This window comes from Phascolarctos cinereus, unplaced genomic scaffold (genome assembly GCF_003287225.1).
Source record: "Phascolarctos cinereus isolate Bilbo 61053 unplaced genomic scaffold, phaCin_HiC Scaffold_5;HRSCAF=322, whole genome shotgun sequence".
Classification (NCBI taxonomy): Eukaryota; Metazoa; Chordata; class Mammalia; order Diprotodontia; family Phascolarctidae; genus Phascolarctos; species Phascolarctos cinereus.
In genome coordinates this window covers 418,784,428-418,805,651 of record NW_027555958.1, presented here as the reverse complement: position 1 = coordinate 418,805,651, position 21,224 = coordinate 418,784,428, and the positions used below count along the sequence as shown (strand labels likewise).

Sequence of the window (21,224 nt, the reverse complement as noted above, 5' to 3'; positions counted from 1 at the left end):
GGGGGGAAGAGACCATCTCAAGATGCTTGTCCTTAAAGATGACTCTAGAGGAGATGGTATTTATTAACCTAAGTAGTGACACACTCTTAAACCAGCAGGGGGGTAAAAAAGCCAATAGTAAGGGAAGGTGATCTTTCAAGATGGCAGATTTGAGGGGGAAGGGGTAATTTTGCTGTATTTAAATAAATCTGTTCAGTAATTAATGGCTTTAAAACACTCAAAGAGCACAAATATGACTTTCTCTATTTTTTATATGAGGAAACCACAGCTTAGAGAGACTAAGTCACTTATCCAAGGTCACATAGCTGGTATATATTGAAAATAACACTTGAACCCTTGTCCTTTTGACTCCAAATGCAGTGTATTTTCCACTATGCAACACACCGTGATGTTATTCATTGTTGGCTAACCAGCCTCCCCATGGTAAGCTAAACAGGTATTCAGCCAATGGATACATGGTCTCTCTAATCAGTTTCTGAAAAAGCCCTCCAACTTGGTAGAATCTGTCAAAGGCTGCAAGAACCCAAGATCACCTCCCTGCCACCAGAGGACATTAGAGTAGAACCTCAATGGAATACTCAAGCCAAGCCAGATCTGGGACCTCCACTAGCATCCCTGGTGACCTCCTGAACATCTGCATTCTTGAGATACAGGAAAGTAGTAAGTGCAAAGCCTTCTTTTCAACCCAATTTACTCAGGACCCCCTTTGATAAATAGACAGGTCATCTACTGTCTAACATGGTAGCCTTCATTTACATTTCCCCCAGGTCATGAGTGATTATAAATTAGGGGTTATTAAATTCTTGTGTGTGTGTCATGAACCACTTTTTTCAGTCTAGCAATGCCTAGGGACCTCTTCTCGGAATATTGTTTTTGAATGCATAAAGTAAAAATACATAGGATTTAAAGGAAAAGAAAAAAGGAAAAAAAGAAAATTATGTAACTGTTGTATATTTGGAGGGAATAGCAAATTGTACGTGGTAGATTTGCAATTTCATGTGCAATAATCTTTTTTATTATGCTGTTTTATGGAAATGCTTGTTTTGTTCCCCAAATTGAAAATAAAATAAATTTTAAAAAAGAAATGCAATTATCCTAATATTTTAGAAAGAAAGTTCATGGGCGCCAGATTAAGAACTGTGCTGTCTGCAGGTACACAATTTTCAACTCAAGACTGATTATTTCTCTCCTCTAGATGGCTATTTCTTCAATTTCCTCTTCCTTCTTTTTGTCCATCTCATCATAATTAATTTATATAGGCATCTTTCATCAGAACAATAAAATAAGAGGAACCCCCAGGAGTTAGGGAATTTATACAGGATAACGGAGAATGACGAGAGAATCAGTAGAGATTTTGTCAGGTTACCTTTTGGAAAGGATTGCTGCATTAGTTTAGTTAAATTCAGTTAAGACTCCATTATCTGAGAGCAATAATGAAACTTTGGCCTAATTTTTCATTGGAGAGGATTATTTGTTATATTTAAAGGGGGCAGGGATGGGCAGAAAAAAGAATTTTTTTGCTTGTATTACTATGTATTATTATGGTTAGTAGACAGTAGAGGGCACTATTGTAATGCAATATGTAGGTTCCATGAATTGTTTAATTACGTCCGATCTGGGTATAAAGAGAAGGCTATGACACATAGTTCTTGGGGAGCATTCTTTTAGATGAACTCAAAAATAGAATGATTGCTTTGTTCTAGGTAACTAGGTGGTATAATGGATAGAGTGTTGGACTTAGGGTCAGGATGACCTAAGTTTGAATCCTGCTTCAGACATTAATTAGCTGTGTGACCCCCTGGACTAATCACTTAAACTCTGTTTCGTGATTTATAAGATGGTGAGGTAGACCATTACTTTTAAAGTCTTTTAAAGTTGTCTATGATCCTGTAATCCACTCATGTTTTCTCAACTGCTTTTCAACTCAACCGAACTAACGTTTATTAATGTTTGAGGCTCTAGGAATAAAAACAAAACAGTCCCTGACCTCAAGGGCCTTATACTCTATTGGTGGGTTATGGTAGGTATACAGATATATGAATACAACAGGAAGGACTTTTGGTAGGAGCTGAGCCTTGAAAAAGCTAAGGATTCAATGAGAGAAGGAAGGTGGAAAGTGCATTCTTGGCATAGGTGACAACATTTTGTGAAGTTGCTAATATGAAGTAATGGGTACAAAATGTGGCCACATAAGATAATAAAACTAGAAATGATCAGAAATTTTAAAAAAATTAAACTAGAAATGAATGTCCTTGGCTTTATTATCTGAACAAGTACTGATAATTTTGACTTTCAGATACAAAGATGAGGCCCTGATCTGTCATGCATTTTGAGCAGTCTTTCCAAGAATAAATTTGTAAAAATGTATCCATTCTTAGAATCATAGCATCTCAGAGTTGGAAGGAATCTCAGCAGGGAAAAGATTGCTGGATTTGGAGTCAAATGACCTGGGTTCAAATCCTGGTCTCACCACTCGCTGTGTGACTGTCGGCAAATTACTTACTCTCTTTGGGCCTCAGTTTCCCTGCCTGTAAAATGAAGGGATTGGACTCACTGACCTCTAAGCAGGCTTCCAGCCCTAAATCTATGATAATGCTATGATTTGGTTGTGATCTTACTTGAGCTACCATCGGCTTCTTAGTCCTTAATCCATTCCATGTACCCTACAATCTAATGGCACTGCACTCCTTGTTATTCCTTGCTTGTGATTAGGAAACTGAGAAAAGCTACCTGGATCTTGTGACTACGTGACAGTACTCTAACGAACAGATTTAAACAGCCACAGTCTGTATTTGGGACATTATGATAAACATATTGCTCTCACTGCTTTAGAAATATTTTAAGGCATTTTTGAATTGTGCAGCTAGATGGTGCAGTGGATAGAGCATCAGATTTGGAGTCCAGAAGACCTGAGTTCAAATCCAGTTTCAGTCACTGACTAGCTATGTGACACTGGGCAAGTTACTCAACCCCTCTATACCTCAGTTTCCTCATCTATAAAATTTTGATAATAATAACACCTTCCTTGCAGTATGGATTGTTGCGAGGATAAAGTGAGATATTTGTAAACGATATAAATCTTAATTATTATTATCGTTGAAATGTCATTCATCCACCCCAATGCCCAGGCCGAATGTAATATTTGTTGTAAGTTTATAAATTGGGTAACGCTAACTAATAGGAGGAAATGATTAAGCCACAGATAAAGGCTAGAGAGATGGCCTCAGTCAGGAAGACCTGGCTTCCCAACTTCCTTCTGAAACATATGAGTTGGGAGGCGTATAACCCTGGGAGAGTTTCTTAACCTCTTACTGTCCCATTAATACTATAAATTGCAGAGTTACATGTATTGATAGAGGGAGTTTCCTCTCCAAGAACTTATTATTCTGATGAAATCACATCTGATCCAAAATGGAGTGATGCTTCGTGAAAATGAGATCAATGTCTCTATCTGTAAATGGGGAGAATGTCCTAGATAATGTCAGAAGTATCTTCCATCTGTGAGTCTAATAGTCCTCTAGATAGATAACCAGCAAAATAGACATATTATCCACCCAGACAGCACAGTGGAAGAGCAGCTCAATAAAGAGCGAGAGAAATCCTGTCTTTTTTTTATTGTCACTCCAGGAGGACCATCTCATGACTGCCAAATGAATGGTTGATGGAATTAGTGAACCCTAGAGTGTCCAGTAGGAGAATAGTAGGGAATTTGAAAGAAAATTGGGTTGCTGTTCATGGAAAGACTACCGGAAAAGAGGACTTGATGTCATAGTCATCTTCCAAAATGGTGGAAAACTATTCCTTCATTCAGGATTCTGTGCATATGTGGAAGCTCAAATGATGAAAATAAAGTAATTTCAAGGATTCACCTAGTCTGTACTTGTCCCTGTAAACATGACATAATATATCTCCTTATTTCTGAAAGCTGTCTAGAGAAATTTTCCAGGGGAAGATATTCCTAGATTTTTAATGCATTTACAGAAACACATCTCTGGGTTACTTCTTGCCTCCTAAATTAGGAATCTTGGTAAGCTGATTCTGAAATGTCAACAACTGATCCAAAAGTAGCTGGCATAAGGCTCAGCAGAAAGCATGGAATAGTTTAATGAAGCTATTATCTTTCTTTGTTCTTGGGTCTTATGATGACACATGAAAAAGAAACAAATAAGGACTAGGTCATCCTACCCTGACATGTTGGTGGGTCAGCTGTCCAGTGTCCAGAAACAGTACAGTGCAGTTTGTCTGATCCAATTAAAGAAAATCCATCATTACAGCTAAATTGGCAAGTAGATTTGTAGCTGGAATCTCCAAAAGGATGGACACAGGTCACTATTCCTTCCTCAGGCATCAACAAAGGCTTTGCATGTAATAGCTGCGGTGAGAAGTGGTAGAGGTTGAAAAACATTTATTTTAGAACACAACAGCCTGCAAATAATTTTGTATTCATGCACTCAGGAGCTCTCCTCATTATCCCCCTCCCAGAGTTAGAAAGTAACTGACATTGGACATTTTCTGATGAGAATCTAATGGAGAAATGCAGCTACTGGGTCTATGGACTCTTGGAAGTTTCATCATTTAAGAGGTTAACAAAACAAAAGCAAACAAAAAGCAAAACAAAAAAGCAAAACAAAACAAAAAGTCTAACCAAAGAAGGAAGTCAGTAGACCCAACATCTAAGATGTGTGTAAGATATGTGTGTATGTAGATACATACACTGTGCCAAAAGTCACTTTGTCCCAAATTCTTGACCTTTTGTTTGAATGTAAAATGTGTTTATTGTAAGTTGGCTCTCAGCTAGACAACATCCATGCAAACTGAAAAGGGAAAGAAAAAAATTCCCAGAAGTATATTTCCCAATGTATTGTGGCTTTGTAGTCTGACAGCAACAGTAGGGGTGGAAACAGGATGGGGAATGAAAGGGAAATCAGCATTAAGAAGGAAAAGTGACTCCTGACTCTGGGTAAGCACCAGTTAGAGCTGGACTATGCCCTCCCACTCCCTCCACTAGTTTCCCACTTCTTTGTAAGTTAGTGGGCTCAAGCCCCTTTCCATTGTCCAGTCTAGTCCACCTCTTTAGAGTGTTCATAGGACATGGAGCCAGGGAAAGAAATGAAGACAAAGAGGTTAAGGGACAGATCAACCAGAGTGAAACACAAAATTGCAGACGGAAGGAAACAGAAAGGTCATGGGAAGTGGCAACCAATGGTAAACTCAGCTTGCACTGAGAGCACCCATGATATGCGGCAATGACTTTTAATCTCAGTTTCACAAAACCCAAGAGTTTCTCAGAAAAGGTCTGGTGATGACAGATGTTTTGCTTAACTGCTCCCCTCCTCCCTATACCTATGATTCTCTCATGTTGGGTCCTCCTGTTGTTGATGCCCCATAGGGTGAGCTATAGGAATTGGCCAAGAGGTGAGAGTTGGTGGTGAGAGCCTGTAGCCGGGTCCACCAACTACCAGCGCATCCTTCAACCTGTACTCCAGACCCTTTGGCACTTGGCAGAAGAGCCATTGGTGCCTAAAGTTCCATGCTTTTGGGCTGTCCTTAACACCATGTTCACCCATATGTGGCACTGAAAATTGTCTTGGGATGTGTGTGTGTGTATGTGTGTGTGATTCATTATCACAGGCTTTGCACTAAGAGCTCTTTGGTCAATGGTTTGATCCATAGCTAAAAAAAAACAGGTAATTCCCTCTTTTTGTCTTTGTTTAAGTCTCCACTGGGCACCTAGGTGGCATAGTGGATAAAGCGCCATGCCAGGAACACCTGAGTTCAAATCTGGCCTTAAACATATACTAGCTGTGTGACCCTGGGCAAGTCTCTTAACCCTGTTTGCCTCCATTTCCTCAACTGTAAAATGAGCTGGAAAAGGAAATGGCAAAGCGCTCTAGCATCTTTGCCAAGAAAACCCCAAATGGGGTCATGAAGAGTCAGACATGACTTAAAACAACTGAACAACAACAAAAACTCTACTAGATGTTATATAAATAATCTCTGTCCTTGAGAAACTATCACTTTAGCACAGACAAATCTGACAAAGGTAAACACTAAGAACATAACAGTTTAGCATAAACAACTGAAGTATTTATTGCCAGTGTAAGTGGAGACAACAGTGCTGTTTAATGGAAAAAGCACTGAAGTCCAAGGACCTGAGTTCAAATCCCACCTTTGGTATTTATTAGACAAGTGATCTTGGGGGAAAAAAATTTAACCTCTCTGGGCCTCAGTTTCTTCAGCTGTAAAATGAGAGGGTTGTACTAGATGGCCCTCAAATTCTTTCCTAGCTCTGTAGCTAAGACTCTGTGAGGGGTGGGTGCGTAGAGTGAATGGGTAACGGTAAAATGAGTCAGGACAGTCAGCCTATTGCTATATATAAGATTTTAGAAAATGTTAATCTAGGAGACAGAATTCAAGAGACTTGGACTCTTGTGCCGGCTCTACTCTGGAACCACTGAAGGATGTTGAGGAAGTGGTTTCCCTTTTCTCATTGTCTCAGGTTCCTTATTTATTAAACGAGGATCATTAAAAACATGTCCTATTTCAGAAAGGATGTTATAGTATGTACAAAGTGCACTGGGCTCCTTGGAGGTGCAATGAAGGTTTAAACACTTAGGCTGCCTCTTTTTCTCAAGCTGGGCTATGCCCTCCCTCTCCCTTCACTAGTTTTCTGTTTCTTCGTAATCTTCCTGAGTCCATATCTCCCCAGTATTGCACACGTTTTAGAGCAGCTCAGGACTATGACTTCTCCCTACCCTTCTACCATTATATTCCACAGTACTGAGCTGTAGAATACATTTCTTGCTCTTCTTTTCTGTGTCCTGTCCTCTCTAGGACCAGTGTGGCTATGGAAGTCCAACGTTTTTAAGATGCTAAGCCACTGGTCATTTATGCATGTCTTAAACGTCAGCCTAGATGTTAGAAAAAGGAGCAACCTTACCGTCACAGAGTGGTGGTGGAGAGGTCCAGTGTCCAGTGTCCAAACAGTGCAGCTCCTGTGGCCCATGTAAGACAAATCCCTCTTCACATGTGAAGATACATGATGACTGGTACATGAAGTTTCCAAAAGGATGGGAGCAGGTCATATGTCCCTTGATGGGAGCACTCAAGTCCTGACACTGTTTAGCTGAGAAAGAAAGGAAGGAAGGAAGGAAGAAAGGAAGAAAGGAAGAGAGGGATGAAGGGAGGATTCATAAGTGCCTACTATGTGGCAGGCACTGTGCTAAAGGTGATCTCATTTGATCTTCACAACAACCCTTGGAAGTGGTAGTAGTAGTAGTAGTAGTAGTAGTAGTGGTGGTGGTGGTGGTGGTTGGTGGTAGTAGTAGTAGTAGTGGTGGTGGTGGTGGTGGTGGTGGTAGTAGTAGTAGTAGTAGTATAGAGGCTAGTGGAACACAGGGGCTGGAAAGTGAGGGGGTAGATTGAATAACTTTTTGAAATTCCATTTGAGGAGCTTAATGGTCTGTCTAAATATCATCTAACCACTGCTTATTATATCCCATTAGGCCTCACGTCATCCATTGATGATGGATGGTGACTCCTTAATTTCATTTTTATAGCTGTGTAAACGGGTACAGAAAGGTCCCATAAGTGGCCCCAGGGATCATGGAGAGTGGTAGAATAAAGGATTGGCAATACTATGCTGATACCAAACAACTTCTGTATGGAGCACCAGTGGTATGATTACTAAGTAATCTCACTGCCCTGCCTATGCCTCAGTTGCATTTCTATAAAATGAGACTAAAGACATATAGTAACAATCATACTATATGTTTCAAAGGGTTTCACAATTTAATATTCAGAACTATCTTAGCAGGTGAGAAGGGCAGGTATAATTATCTACATTTTGCAGAAATTCAAGAAAGGTTGAGACAAGGTCATAGAATTGTAGGATCGTAGGTCTAGAGTTGGAAGAAACCTTAGTGGTCATTCCCACTTTCTGAGTCTCAGTTTCCTTATCTATAAAACAGGGATAATAATAGCATCTATGCCACATTTGTGAGGATCAAGTGAGACAATCTATACTTTTCTGCTTTTCAAATCTTAACATGTTATACGTCAACTACATTATTATTATTATCATTGTAATGACATGATGCTTCCACTAAAGCAAGAGAAACAGAAAAAAAGAAGAAAATATCCCCGTACCATGACAAACTGGGGCTGGAGCTGTCCAGGTTCCAGACATGTCACACTCAATGGTCTCTGCTCCTTTTAGCACAAACCCTTCAGCACACTGGAATGAACATCTGGAGTTGTACTGAAATTCCGTCAGAGATGAAGAACAATTCAAGCTTCCATGGGCAGGACTCTCCAATAGATCACAAGTGATGGCTAATGGAAAAACATTCACTGAATTAAGGTACCGTGTTTAGTTCAACACCAATAGAAAACATTTGTTGTGCATCTTCTGTGTATAGAGCACTATGCTAGGCATTGGGGGGAATCAATGTATCAATAATTGAAGGATCTATGATTTCATTGGCTTGGAAAATACCTTTACGTTCTTCCCTAATATTCAGAGCTATCAAGAATAGGATGAAGGGGGTTTTTTTGTTCTTCTTCCTGTTTTGAGAACAATGAGTTTTTCCCATCATGGTGGAATTTAAGCACATTCTTCATATATATTAGCTGGATATCTCTCTGTGTGTGATTGTGACACATTTGGTATTCAGAGCACATAGACTGCAACCTCCCAATACCTCAGCAGATAAATCCTGGATTTAGGAGTAGGTACAGTTCATATAGGAATAAGTAGGGCATGTAAAGGTACCATTCATAAGAAGCATCTTTGTAGATTGCATCTGTCTTTTGACATCTGGTTTTGAGCCTTTTTTGACATATCCCACATTGACTATCCCTGTTCAATAAATCACTTACCAGCATTTATAAAGCATCCACTATGGGAACAGTGATAAAACTGAATATTCAACTTGCTCTATCTTATGCAATTGACTTACGGTTGTAACCAGTTTGTCTTCATCTCAGTATCGCATTTCATAGACCTGCTCCCAATAGCCAATGCCCATGAATCCCTTCTCCCTTCCACTGATGTACTGTTCCTAGTCCCTGCTGTGACCAGCTGATCTCCCATTCATGACCAACACATTGGAACTGGGAAGGTGACTGGTGCGTATAATGGGAACTTCTCAGGCCCTATTTGAAGCTGCCATTAGAAAGATGTTTCTTAGCAGGTTGGCGTTGGTGATGTCTATTGGCCAGATGCCAAGCATTGAAATGTCTCAATGCCAGGCACCCTATAACCAGGTTTGCGATAGAATTTGCAGGTGGAATTGTATGCAAAGACGGCATGTGAGTATACACAGTTCATGGCACCTCCATTGGGGGCTTCCAGGTCTGAACAACTCATGGCTATACGAAACAAGCAAGAGTAAACAGATCATTGCTAAGGAAAAAGAAAAACTATACATTTAAGCAGAGAACAGAGGTGGAGTATCTCCTATGGGAACAGAGATTACAAGAACCAAGCAGCTAGATAATGCAGTGGTTGGAGCGCTGAACCTGGAGTCAGGAAGACCTGGGTTCAAATCCAGACTCAGATACTTAGTAGCTGTGTGACCCTGGGCAAATCATCTAACCTCTCTTTGCCTTAGTTTCCTCATCTGTAAAATGGGGATGATAATAGCAACTCTCTCCCAAGGCGGTTGTCTCAAATGAAATAATAGCTGTACAGCACTTTGCACACTTTAAAGCACCATCTAAGTGCTTTATTACTAATTGGAGAGACATCTGGACAGGCTTGAGCCTAGAGTCCCAATCCTTCTTCATGGTAGCCTGAAGGTTTTAGAATATATAGTGATTTTTCCTCCTGCACTTTCCCACGTTCTACTCCTGGATGCTCTAGCTCTTTCTCTTCTTATGTGTTGCCATGATGTCCAGGCTCTTGTCTTTCTAAAGCCAGACACCCTCTCACTGTCCCAGAGGGCCATGGGATTCAAGGCTGTGGCTGAGTGGCAGATAGAGAAGCAGGTTCCATTGCTGGAGATCGTGCCCACACTCAACAGTGTCATCCAGATCTGCAATGGGCTGTTGCATCTCCATGGCTGTCGCACACTCACCTTCACACAGTGGGACTGGGGCTGTCCAGGTTCCAGATGCTGTACACCAGACCACTTCTTCTCCTTTTAGTCTAAACCCCTCTTCACAACTGAAGCTACAGCTGGATGGGTGAACGTCTTCCCTTAGACAGTTCATATTCCCTCTTTCAGGACTCTTCAAGGTTGGGCACTCAGTGACTAAAGAAACAGCAATGGTGAGAGATCATATTATATAGGTCCCTTGGAAGTTACATACTGTTCTATTAACCTTTGGAGCGCTTTAAAAGGAAATGGACGGGTAAGTGTAAGTGTAGGCAGAGAAGACTGCAAACTCCCTTCTTTTTTTAATGTGCCTTTTAGGGACCCTGGGTAGATTGATATCAATATAGTTATAATTCATTGATTCATCTACTAAACATTTAGCAAAACACCTTTCATGTGTAAGATGCTAGTACAGACTATGGGAATTGAATTCAGAGGAGGTTCCTCTCTGTTAGAGATCAATTTGTTTTGAAATGAATATTTATCAAGGAGTCCCATTCTGAAGTTTTTGCTTGAGAATCTAAATTTAACCTTTATGAGATCCCACTAGAAGTCCAGTATACTATCTGGTTTCAGATAAACATTTCTCTTGCTGATTTGGATTATTGATCTTATGTAATAACTGCTGTCAATGACTCGATGGTTTGTAGACTATATTCCTTTTACTCCTCCTGGTTTGATGGAGAAAGCTCAGTCATCTCTTAAGTTCCAGTTGTTCAGGGAGTGGGAAGCAAATGGAAGCTACACACCTGAGCACTCTGGGATCTCAGCTGTCCATTCCCCAGAAGCTAAACACTCCAGCGTGCTTGCCCCATTCAGTTTATGTCCTTCCGTGCAGTTGAAATTACATCTGGATTGGTAGGAGAAATTTCCCAGAGGATGGCTGCAGGTCATGTGCATATTGCCAGGGGAGAAGTCAAGTTCTTTACACTCTATGGCTATAGGAAAACACAGCGTCAGAACTACTCATTCCTGATTAAAAGATAATACAAAATTAGAGCAGAAGGGCTGCATGGCATAACGGATAAAGAGCTGGCCTCAGAATCAGAAAGACTTGTGTTCGGGTCTCATCTTTGACCCTGTGTGACCCTGGGCTTGTAACTTAACCTCTCAGTGCTCTAGGCAATGGTCTAAGAATAAAAGATGAAGAGCAATTGTTGACTTGGAAGGGAATTACTTCACTGAGAGGTAACTTACACCAAAATCACATGCCCAGTAAAAAACAAGATAATTGGGACCATTTTATTCACACTGACTTTCAACTACAGCTTGCTAGCCTGTCATACATATTTTCTTAGCCCTGTCACTTAAAAAAAATCATTTCAAAGTGTGCTGTGGGCTATTGCCTGAGAAATGAGCAAAATTAGCTTGAAAGTGATCCCTTTCATTTGTTTCCTTTGTTTTTCCCTTTTCTTTTTGTCTTACTTAATCTATGTTTTCAAATCAAAGAGAGATACTAGAAGGAAAAATGTCTTTTGTAACTATAAAATATTTTGCTCTTTTGGGTCAAATCTGTGTGTCGAGTGACATTTTGCAAGACAATGTGGTAAGGAGCCCTGAGCCCAGTCTTCCTGCTCGTTAGTAATTCTCCATCATCAATGACTTCCTGGTATTTTGCCTGTCGCTACTGATGTAGGAGATGATAGTGGATGAAATAGAATTAAATGGAAGATTCTCCTTACCATATTCACATTCTGGTCCATAAAATCCTGGGTAGCAGGAGCATGTGTAGTTTCCAATGGTTTCAATACACTCTCCATGCTGGTTACAGGAGAAAGGTTTGCAGGAGGCTGTGTGGGTGCAGGTAGGTTAGACTCATTAGCACTTGTGAAAGAGATATAAAAGGGTGTATTCTTTATTACAGGAGCCTCCAATACAAGAATTACATTGACAGGATTGACCCATTTTATATAGTCATAGCTGAGGGATAGGGGGGAATCCCGAGATCCAATGACCCTTCATGGAGTCATACTAATTCTACCAGAGAAAAAAGACTATGTTGAAAGAAATGGATGGCAGGTTTTGTTTTGTTTTGTTTTTAAAACAAAACTGTTTTCAGTCTTGGCCTGTTCCAGAAGGATGTTGGGAAAAGAACATATGACCTAACAGCCTAAACAAATAACTTCATTCTCTAATCCTTATTTCCCCTCTTCCCCACTCCTCTGATCATCTAAAGCTGATCATTCAAAGAAAAATCGTCATTTCCGTTTGACAATGTACAATAGTATTTGACCTCAGTGTCCTGTTCTGTGGGCAGCGAGAGAGGGTACTAGTTCCAGTATAACAGGTGGTTCTACTTTTTTTTAATCAAGTAAAGTTTACAAGCTGGGATTTTGGATTTCTACGAGCTCTTTCCCTGCTTCAAGTTGTAGAAGCTGTGCTAGTTGGAAAACCAGGTTGGAATTAAAGAGTGTATCTGACTTTAATGTAATATAATGCAGGTAGATAGGACCTGGGTTCAAATTTTATCTCTGACACTGTCTTTGATATCTGTTCAAAAAGTCTTTATAGCATTATTAATGCCTTGTATATCTCAAATGACTATCATTTCCTATGCCTATGGCTTAGCTCCCCAACTAGATTATAAGCTCCCTTCAGGCAAGGACAATGGCTACTGCTACTTTAGAGAAACCAGTTGTTTTTTTAACCCAACAAACCAAATTTCGAGGAAATAGACAATATTACCCTGATAGCACAATGCCCTTTTCCTTTTCATACATGGTTCATCATTCCACTTCCCAGGAGAAAAAGTTCTCTTGATATAGATCTCCACACAGTCCTGCTGATTTCTCTTGTTATTAGGCTCATTTTCTGCCCAGTTCTCAGCCTCCTTTGTGAGGGTCTTGTTGGTCCCCACCCAGGTCCAAACATTATTGATTTTCCGGATCCCAATCCAATAATATTCAGGGTAGAAGGGCAAAAATTCATTGAGGTATGCAATTTCATTTTTATTCTGAATGGCCACTAAGTCTGTAAAATACGTCTGGCAAAATCTCCGAGAAGCATTCCACGAATATGACTTCTGATCACTGTAATGGTATGTCCAGGCTACCACTTGGATCTGAGTAATCAGAGCTGATGTGGAGAAAATGGAGAAGCAGATTAATATATAAAGAGGGGGAGCAGAACCATAAATAGAAATACAGACACGTACACAGAACATTGTAGACAGTCAAGAGAATTTGTCTCCAAAAGATTAATAATCAAAATATCCATAACCCTTCTCCCAACACACACCCTGTAGACAATTTGAAGAAAAATCATTATCCTTTTTTTTTTTAAAGCAACCAATGCAGAGTTACTTTGGGAGGCAACATGGCTTAGTGGGTAAAGGGTTACACTCAAATCCAGAAAGATCAGGGTTTAAGGTCTGCTCTGAGACATATTGGCTGTGACTCTGGAGAAGTCATTTAACACCAAGGAAATCCTCCATGACCATAAACTACAGGGGTAGTGCCAACTCGCATTTGTTGAGGGACATCCTTTACCCAAGAGTTCCCTGTATCTATGACATCCTAATCTTTCCTGTCCTCCTAAGTTAAGAGAACACAAACACGCAACTTGCTTATGTTTGCAGTCAGTCAATAAACATTAATTAATTACCACTGTGTGCTAAGCATTGAGGATAACAAAAAGAGATAAAAAATGCCGCCTGCCCTCAAGGAGCTCACAATTGAGTAGAGGAGGCAACAAGCAAACAAATCTGCAAAAACAAACTATATACAAGAGATGGAAAGTACTAGAATTAAAAGGGGTTGGGGAAAGACTTTCTGTAGAAGATGGAATTTTTTTTTTCCTTTTGGTGAGGCAACCAGGGTTAAGTGACTTGCCCAGGGTTGCCCAGCTAGTAAGTGTCATGTGTCTGAGGTCAGGGTTTTACAAAACAAACAAAAAACCTGAAGTACTTACCTCATAGGGTTGTGAGACTCTAGTTAATATACATCAAGCAGTTTTAAAAGTTAAAAGCTTTATATAAATCTCAGGTATCATTATTATTATCATTATCCTTGCTATAGATATTTCTGCATGGTCATAGCTCCCTCTACATTCAAAGAATCATGGAATTTCACAGTTAGAAGGGACCTAGATGAACATCTAATACAATTCCGAACTCCTTGTGGGCAAGGACAGTATTATTTCCCATCTCTGTATCTCCAGCATCCAGCAGAGTTATTGACGTATAGCCAGGGCTTAATAAGTAACTAATAAATTAAATTAAATCAGAATGGAAACATTATCTTATTTGCCCAGAAACGGCCAATGTCTCAAAGTGGAGGATACATTAGCAGTTAAGGAATCCTGCTTTTGTGGATATGAAGCTAAGTTCATATTTTGTTTTGTTTTGTTTTAAGCAAGAAGCCCCACCTTGATTAGATCCTTTCGGGGCCATAAGTAGATACAGAGAAGTTTACATTTCAAAAATAGGAAAACCCAAATGATTTCATATAACCTCATGACAAAGATATAAAGGTAGGTCTACCTAAACTAACAACTAAATATTCAATAATTATTTGTTGAACATCTCTGTTCAAGGCACTGTGCCAGGTGTTATGGGGGATATAAAAAGGCATAAGACATTGAACCTGACCTCAAGGAGGTCATTCAGTTTTTGCTGCTGTTGAGTTGTTTCAGTTCTGTTCGACAATTCGTGACCCCATCTGGGGTTTTCTTGGCAAAGATACAGGAGTGGTTCAAGGGGCTCATCATTACTTAATTTATAGTCCCCAAATGTGGTAGTCAGATTTTATACACTTCATTCAGTGGGACTGATACATGAAATGGAACACAGATGGAAACATTTGTATTTCAAAGCAGGAAGCAAAATTGTTTTGTTTTAGTGAATTGCTTGTATACTTGTATATATTGTATATATGATATATTGTATATATTGTATAATTGTATGTAATTGTACATATATATTGTATAATAATATACTTGTATAAAACTAGAGAATCTTTGAACTTTGGACCTTGGAGATCACTTAATTCACACCTCTGTTGCCCATCCCAGCTACAAGGCTGTTGAGTCCTAAGGAGATTAAATGGCTTACTTAAAGACATGTGGTTTATAAGTATCTGAGTCAGAACTAGAACTCAGATCTCTTGGTTCTGAGTCCAGCGATGTTTTCACAGGACTATGCTGCCTTTCTTGGGAAAATCATTTAACTTTTCTGCATATGTTTCTTCATCTGTAAGAAAGAAATTAAACTAATCCTTCCTGATCCTTAGAAGATTAGAAGGAGAGGGATCAGATGAGGTAAGGACTGATAACTCTGAAATGTCTACAGTCTTGCACAAGTTAGTGGAAGCTATCCCAGGGACAGAGGAGGCCAGCTCCCTGTGGAAGAGGTGAACAATGAAGGTAATCAGGCCTGGAAACATCTCCTTTTCCTGTTTATAAGCCTTCTTTCCAGGCAGCCCCCAGATCTTCAGGCCACCATTGTGATTACCCCAGGTTTAGGCTGTGGAGCAATTTCTGAATGTTGTACCATGAAAATAACCCTAACCCTAGATCCACCTCCGCCTCTGACTCCCTACTAGGAATCGTTGCCTGAATCAGTTCCTCTTGCAATAGCTACCTCTCATTTTTTCTGAATTCTCCTACTTGACTCCATGCTTAGTCCCAAATGTCCAGGACTGGGGACAGGGCTATGCTAAAACTTACCAGAGATCAAGGCAGTGCCAAAGACAGTCCTCTGAAATCTCCCATCCCTGAAGGCTTCTAGATAGTAAACCTGAAAGCAAGAAAAGGAACCTTCTCTTTAGGTCACATATTCAATCAACAACACTTGTGGGCATGGATGCTAAATATGGTGCCAGGGCCATGGTAAGGTATTCTTGGGCAGGCCTCTACTTTTTAACTACCAAATTTAACTCTGACATGTCAGCTCTCTAAACCTATGTCTCAATAACTAAGCAGAATCAATTCTTATCTAAATCTAGGTAAGAAGTCACTCTGGATCAGCATTATCCCACAACCTTTTGGTCCATTGACATTGCCCAAAGAGTCTGATTTCAGATGGGGCATGATAGAGGACAGGGGAGAGGAGACCTGAGCATCTTCCTTCAAGGGCTCAAAATCTAATTGAAATCAAACCAGAAGTGGCATAAAAATCGCCTTTGAACTATTAGTATATTTAATACCACTTCTGTCCTTCAGGCGGGTGTCTGTACTCCTCTGCTAATGCAAAAGAACTTTAAACAGGGTATTCCAAAAGTCTTAGTTCACAGTTCAGCTTCTTAAAGCTTTTTATTTACAAAAGGTTTTAAGTTTTACAAAAGGTTTTTCTCTTTTCAAACTCCCGATGAGGTATGGAGCACCACCGTTATTATTATTAACAAGTTACAGATGAGGAAACTGAGAACTGGAGAGATGAAATACGGTTAATAAGCGTCTGGGGTGGGATTTCAGGACTCACATCTCGTGCGTCCAGATCAAGTATTGAATCCACACTGTCAACCCGACTCTGAACTTTAAGATGTAGACTTTTATTTTGTTTGGATCCAGACCAGTAATTTCATTTGCACAGGGAATTCCCTAGTGTGGAAATTGTCTCCACCTATGCAAATTGGCATGTGCTCTGTACCTCAGTGAGTCAGTTACTTAGAGGCTTCCTTGTTGTTTAGTCAATCAGTGGAGTCTGACTCTGCCTGACCCTATTTGGGGTTTTCTTGGCAGACACTGGAATGGTTTGCAGTTTCCACTTCCAGGTCATTTTACAGATGAGAGAACTGAGGCAAACAGGGTTAAGTGATTTGCCCAGGGTCGTACAGCTAGAAAGTGTCCGAGGTCACATTTGAACTCAGGTCTTCCTAATTCCATGGCCCGCACTCTAAGCACTATGGCGCCACCTAGCATTGCTCAGAGGCACTGAGCAGGTAAGTGACCTGCCCACAGTGACCCAGCCAGAATGTGTTTGGGGTCGGATTTGAACTCAGGCCAGCTCTCTACTCCTCACTTCAAACACATGCCAGATACTAGGCCACTCATTTAATCTCACTTAGCTTCAATCTCCTGGTCACAAAAATGGAAATAAAAATAATACTGGCATTATCTATCCTTCAGAGCCCTGGAAGAGAGTCCTTTGTGAACTTTAAAAAGCAGGATAGAATTGTGCGTCGTTATCTCAGTGGGCCAGACCAGGAAACAGAGGCACAAAGAGGTTAAGTAACTCACCTCAGGTCACACGACTGCTTCCCCTAGAGATAAAACTAGTGTTCAGGACTCTCCAAGCGTTTTTTGCTTTAGGGATTTAGATACAGAAATTCATTTCATAAAGAAAAAAAAAAAGTCGTACCAGGAGCAGCTAGGTGATGCAGTAGATAGAGCACCAGCCCTGGAGTCGGGAGGACCTGAGTTCAAATCCAGCATCATACACTTACTAGCTATGTGACCTTGGGCAAGTCTCTTAACCCCAATTTCCTCCAAAAAAAAAAAGTCATACTCTCTGTCCTTGGAGGAAACATTACAGGGAATCAAGGCTGAGTGGTTAAGAGACTTGTTCAAGGTTGACTCAGTGTCTGAAGCAGGATTCAAACTCAGGTCTTCCTGACTCAAAATTCCAAACTGGAATATATGAATGAGAAAAAGGAAAGAGGAAGGGAAAACTCACTTTTGAGTATTGTGGAAAATATAAAATCCACATTAGCCACCAGGCTCTCATAAGGAATGTTTTTTTTTCGTTAAGCTTGTACAAAGAAAGGATCTGGGTAAGGACAGTAATCTAGGTATTTATCAAATGATTTAAGTAGCTTTTAAAACTGATGTTGGGTATTGTGGACATCCTGTTAAGCTAACAAATATATTTAGGTTTCCCTCTTCAATACATATATCTAAAATTCACAGAAATGGGGCAGCTAGGTGGCACAGTGGATAGAGCTCTGGCCTTGGAATCAGGATGACCTGAGTTCAAATCCAGCCTCAGACACATAACACTTACTAGCTGTGTGACCCTGGCCAAGTCACTTAACCCCGATTACCTCACCAAAAAGCAAAAAAAAAAAAAAAGAGAGAGAGAGAATATTAAAATTCACAGAACTCCCCAAACTATATGTTCCTTGGTTTCAAAGATTATTGGTTTTAGTTTTCCTGCTGTCTTATTTGGGCATTATTGAGCCAATGTTAGCACGGCAAGATCCTTTGCTTTGGATCCTATGAGAATAAGATTGTGGAATCACAGATCCAAGCTGGAAGGATAAGTTCAAAGATCTTGTCCAAACTCTTCATTTTCTAGATGAGGAAACTGAGATCCAGGAAAGTTGTGGCTTGCCCATAGTCACAAAGGTAGTGTGTGTGTGTGTGTGTGTGTGTGTGTGTATGTGAATATATGTACATATGTATTATATGTGTATGTATCTGTACACACATACACATGTATACAGTTGTGTATATACTACATGTGTACACATATATACGTGGGTGTGTGTATGTATGTATGTATGCATGTGGTGAGAGAGAGAGAGAAAGAGAGAGATTTGAACCAGAGCCAGGACTATTTCTACTGCTTTAGAGAACCTCTATTCTTCATTTTCCTGATGCTTTGCGATCTCTGGGAGTTGGGGAAAGTTTTTTGGGGGTGGGAGGACAGTTGGTAAGGTAGAGGATCAAGGAGAGGACAGAGAATGATACTGACAGCAAAATTCCTGGCTGGGGTTGGGAGTGGGTGCTGACGGGGGAATCCTATAGCAGAGAAGGGAAGGGGAGAGAGCTATTAGCTATGTTACTCTCCCTCCTGAAAATCCCTGAAAACAAACCTATAGAGGTGAGAGAAAGATGGAAGGGGCAGGTCAGAAAAGAGAAGCACAGATGTTATAACTGGTTTGGAGATTTATTGGATCTATTGATAGTTCTGAGACAGCTAGGTGGTTCTAGGGGGAAACTGAGGCAACATGGGTAAGTGACTTGTCCTGAGTTGCATAGCCAGTAATTGTCTGAAGCCACATTTTAATTCAGGAAGAATTTGAACTCAGGAGCCATCCTGGCTGCAGCCCCGGTGCTCTATGCACCATGACACCACCTGGCTGCCTGTTGGTTTTGTTGTTTGTCCTTCGTTCTCAAAGAGGACCATGCCATGACATGCAAGTGAATTGGATTTAGGTGAGGCAGGGCTGCGCAAAGTCATCAGCCTCACTCTCTCCTCTGGTGCCATCTGGGTCCAGTGGCCAGACATAGATCAGGACGACTAGAGATGGCCCCAGATGCATTGGAAGACCTTGGCCCACTGCCTGTAATATTAGAGAAATGAAGTGTAGCAAGTAGATGATGCTGCCGCTCTGGGCGGCGGAATGGGAAGAGCTGGGACTGAGACATCACTCAGCCTGGGCTCTGTCCCTATACAGCCACTCAGAACTCCATACACTATACTGAGGAGAATCATCCCAGACACTTGGTTGGCGCTTTTGCTGAGAATATGGGCAGAACAAATTAGGCAGCCTCAGAACGAGAGAGAGAAAGGTGTCCTAGGTTTAAGCCCGGCATTCTGGCTCTGCCACCTGCCAGTCTGGGATCCTCAGGGAAATAAGTAAGCTCCCTGAGACCATTTCCTCATCTGGAAAAATGGAGACAAAATGAAGCCCCCTGCTCATCTCACAGAGTGATTGAAAGGAAAAATGAGAGGGTGTCGAGTCACTCTGGAAGCTAAGAAGTGCTGTACGCAATGTATAGCATCGTTATTACTTTCCCTCACGTTTAGTGACTCCTCAGTCATCCTGGCTGAGAAATCCCCTCACTTTCCCAACCTCCAGTCAGAACAATGCATTTCCTACAAGAAAAGACAACATTGGACTCACCATCTCTCTTCTGCAGACCTTGCTTGGTCTCGTCGGTTGTTTCTGTTCTCACTGCTCCGGCTACTTATAATCTCACTGCCTCCTCCCAAGGTCAAGCTGTTTGAAAAAAGAAAATAGAAAAAAACCCCCAACTTCCTATAATTTTTCAGAAATTCACCGCTTTCCCTTCCTATTGGCCAGTGCTACAAGTCAGAACTTTTGGTATTTCACCGGAGTTGGCTAAGAGGTAATAGCCAAGCCAGAGATCAGGGTGGGGATAGGGGTGCGGAGGGGAAGCTAGTGGCAAGGATGAATAATATAGACCCCTGAGAAGTAACAGGAATAATCTCTCAAAGGCATCCTCTTTCCTTTTGCCTTAAAATCTTTGGCATATGCAGGGCATGACCTTGGAAAAGAAACATACTGCTAATAATAGTGAGTCTGTATGCAATTTCTCAGTGTTGGGATTTCTGGAGAGTGTCTGTTGAGTACAACATTGACATCTTGACACATCATACTTCTGGGAAAAAAGAGAGAAGAAATCCAGATTGAGGGTAATGGGTAATTTTATTTTTCAAATAGGTTTTTATTGTATTTGATTATCATTCAATACATTATACTTTAAAATACATATATTTTAATTTATCTAAGTATACCTTAATGTATATTTAAAATATTCTATGGGACAGTTAGATGGTACAGTGGATAGAGTGCTGGGCCTGAGGTTAGGAAGACTCATCTTCTCAAATCCAGCCTCAGAAACTTACTAGCCGTGTGATCCTAGACAGCCCACTTATCAGTATTTGCCTTGGTTTCCTCATCTATAAAATGGGCTGGAGAAGGAAATGGCAAACCACTCCAGTATCTTTGCCAAGAAAATGCCAAATAGGGTCATGAAGAGTAACACAAGACTGAAATGACTGAGCAGCCACAGCAAAATACATTATATTTTTATTACATATTTATTGTATTTACTTTTGTCTTTATATCACCTGGACTTCCCTCTGTAGTCAAATCAACAACTATGAAGTGCCTACTGTGTGCCAGACATTGCCCTGGCTCTTATGAAATGCTTAACATCTCTAGTAACACGATTGGGAAGAGGAACTCATAAATGACCAATATGGGAAAAAATGGTTGACAGGTTGTTGAGATGTGGGTAGCTCTGTGGAAAGAATGCAAGATTTGGAGTCCGAGGACCTGGGTTCGAGTCCGAGGACCTGGGTTCTAATCCTAGGTCTGCCATGTATAAAACCTTTGCTAGCATTTATGGCGCCTCATTTTGTCTTTTATGAAATGAGAGCGTTAGTTGGATTAGATAACCTTTGTCTTCTAGCTCTGAAATTGATGATCTTAT

The 21,224-nt window shown here is 40.6% G+C and overlaps 1 protein-coding gene across 1 annotated transcript in view; it reads right to left on the bottom strand.

Annotated features, from left to right (window-relative positions):
* Positions 1-20,202, bottom strand: part of SELP (selectin P) — a 33,739-nt gene extending 13,537 nt beyond the window's left edge. The window contains 10 exon segments of the mRNA XM_020974667.2: positions 4,186-4,360; positions 4,362-4,372; positions 6,941-7,126; positions 8,149-8,334; positions 10,080-10,256; positions 10,850-11,038; positions 11,783-11,890; positions 12,786-13,175; positions 15,765-15,834; positions 19,889-20,202. Coding sequence (XP_020830326.1) covers positions 4,186-4,360; positions 4,362-4,372; positions 6,941-7,126; positions 8,149-8,334; positions 10,080-10,256; positions 10,850-11,038; positions 11,783-11,890; positions 12,786-13,175; positions 15,765-15,834; positions 19,889-19,891 — 1,495 coding nt within the window. The 5' untranslated portion in view covers positions 19,892-20,202.
* Between the last annotated feature and the right edge of the window lie 1,022 nt (positions 20,203-21,224).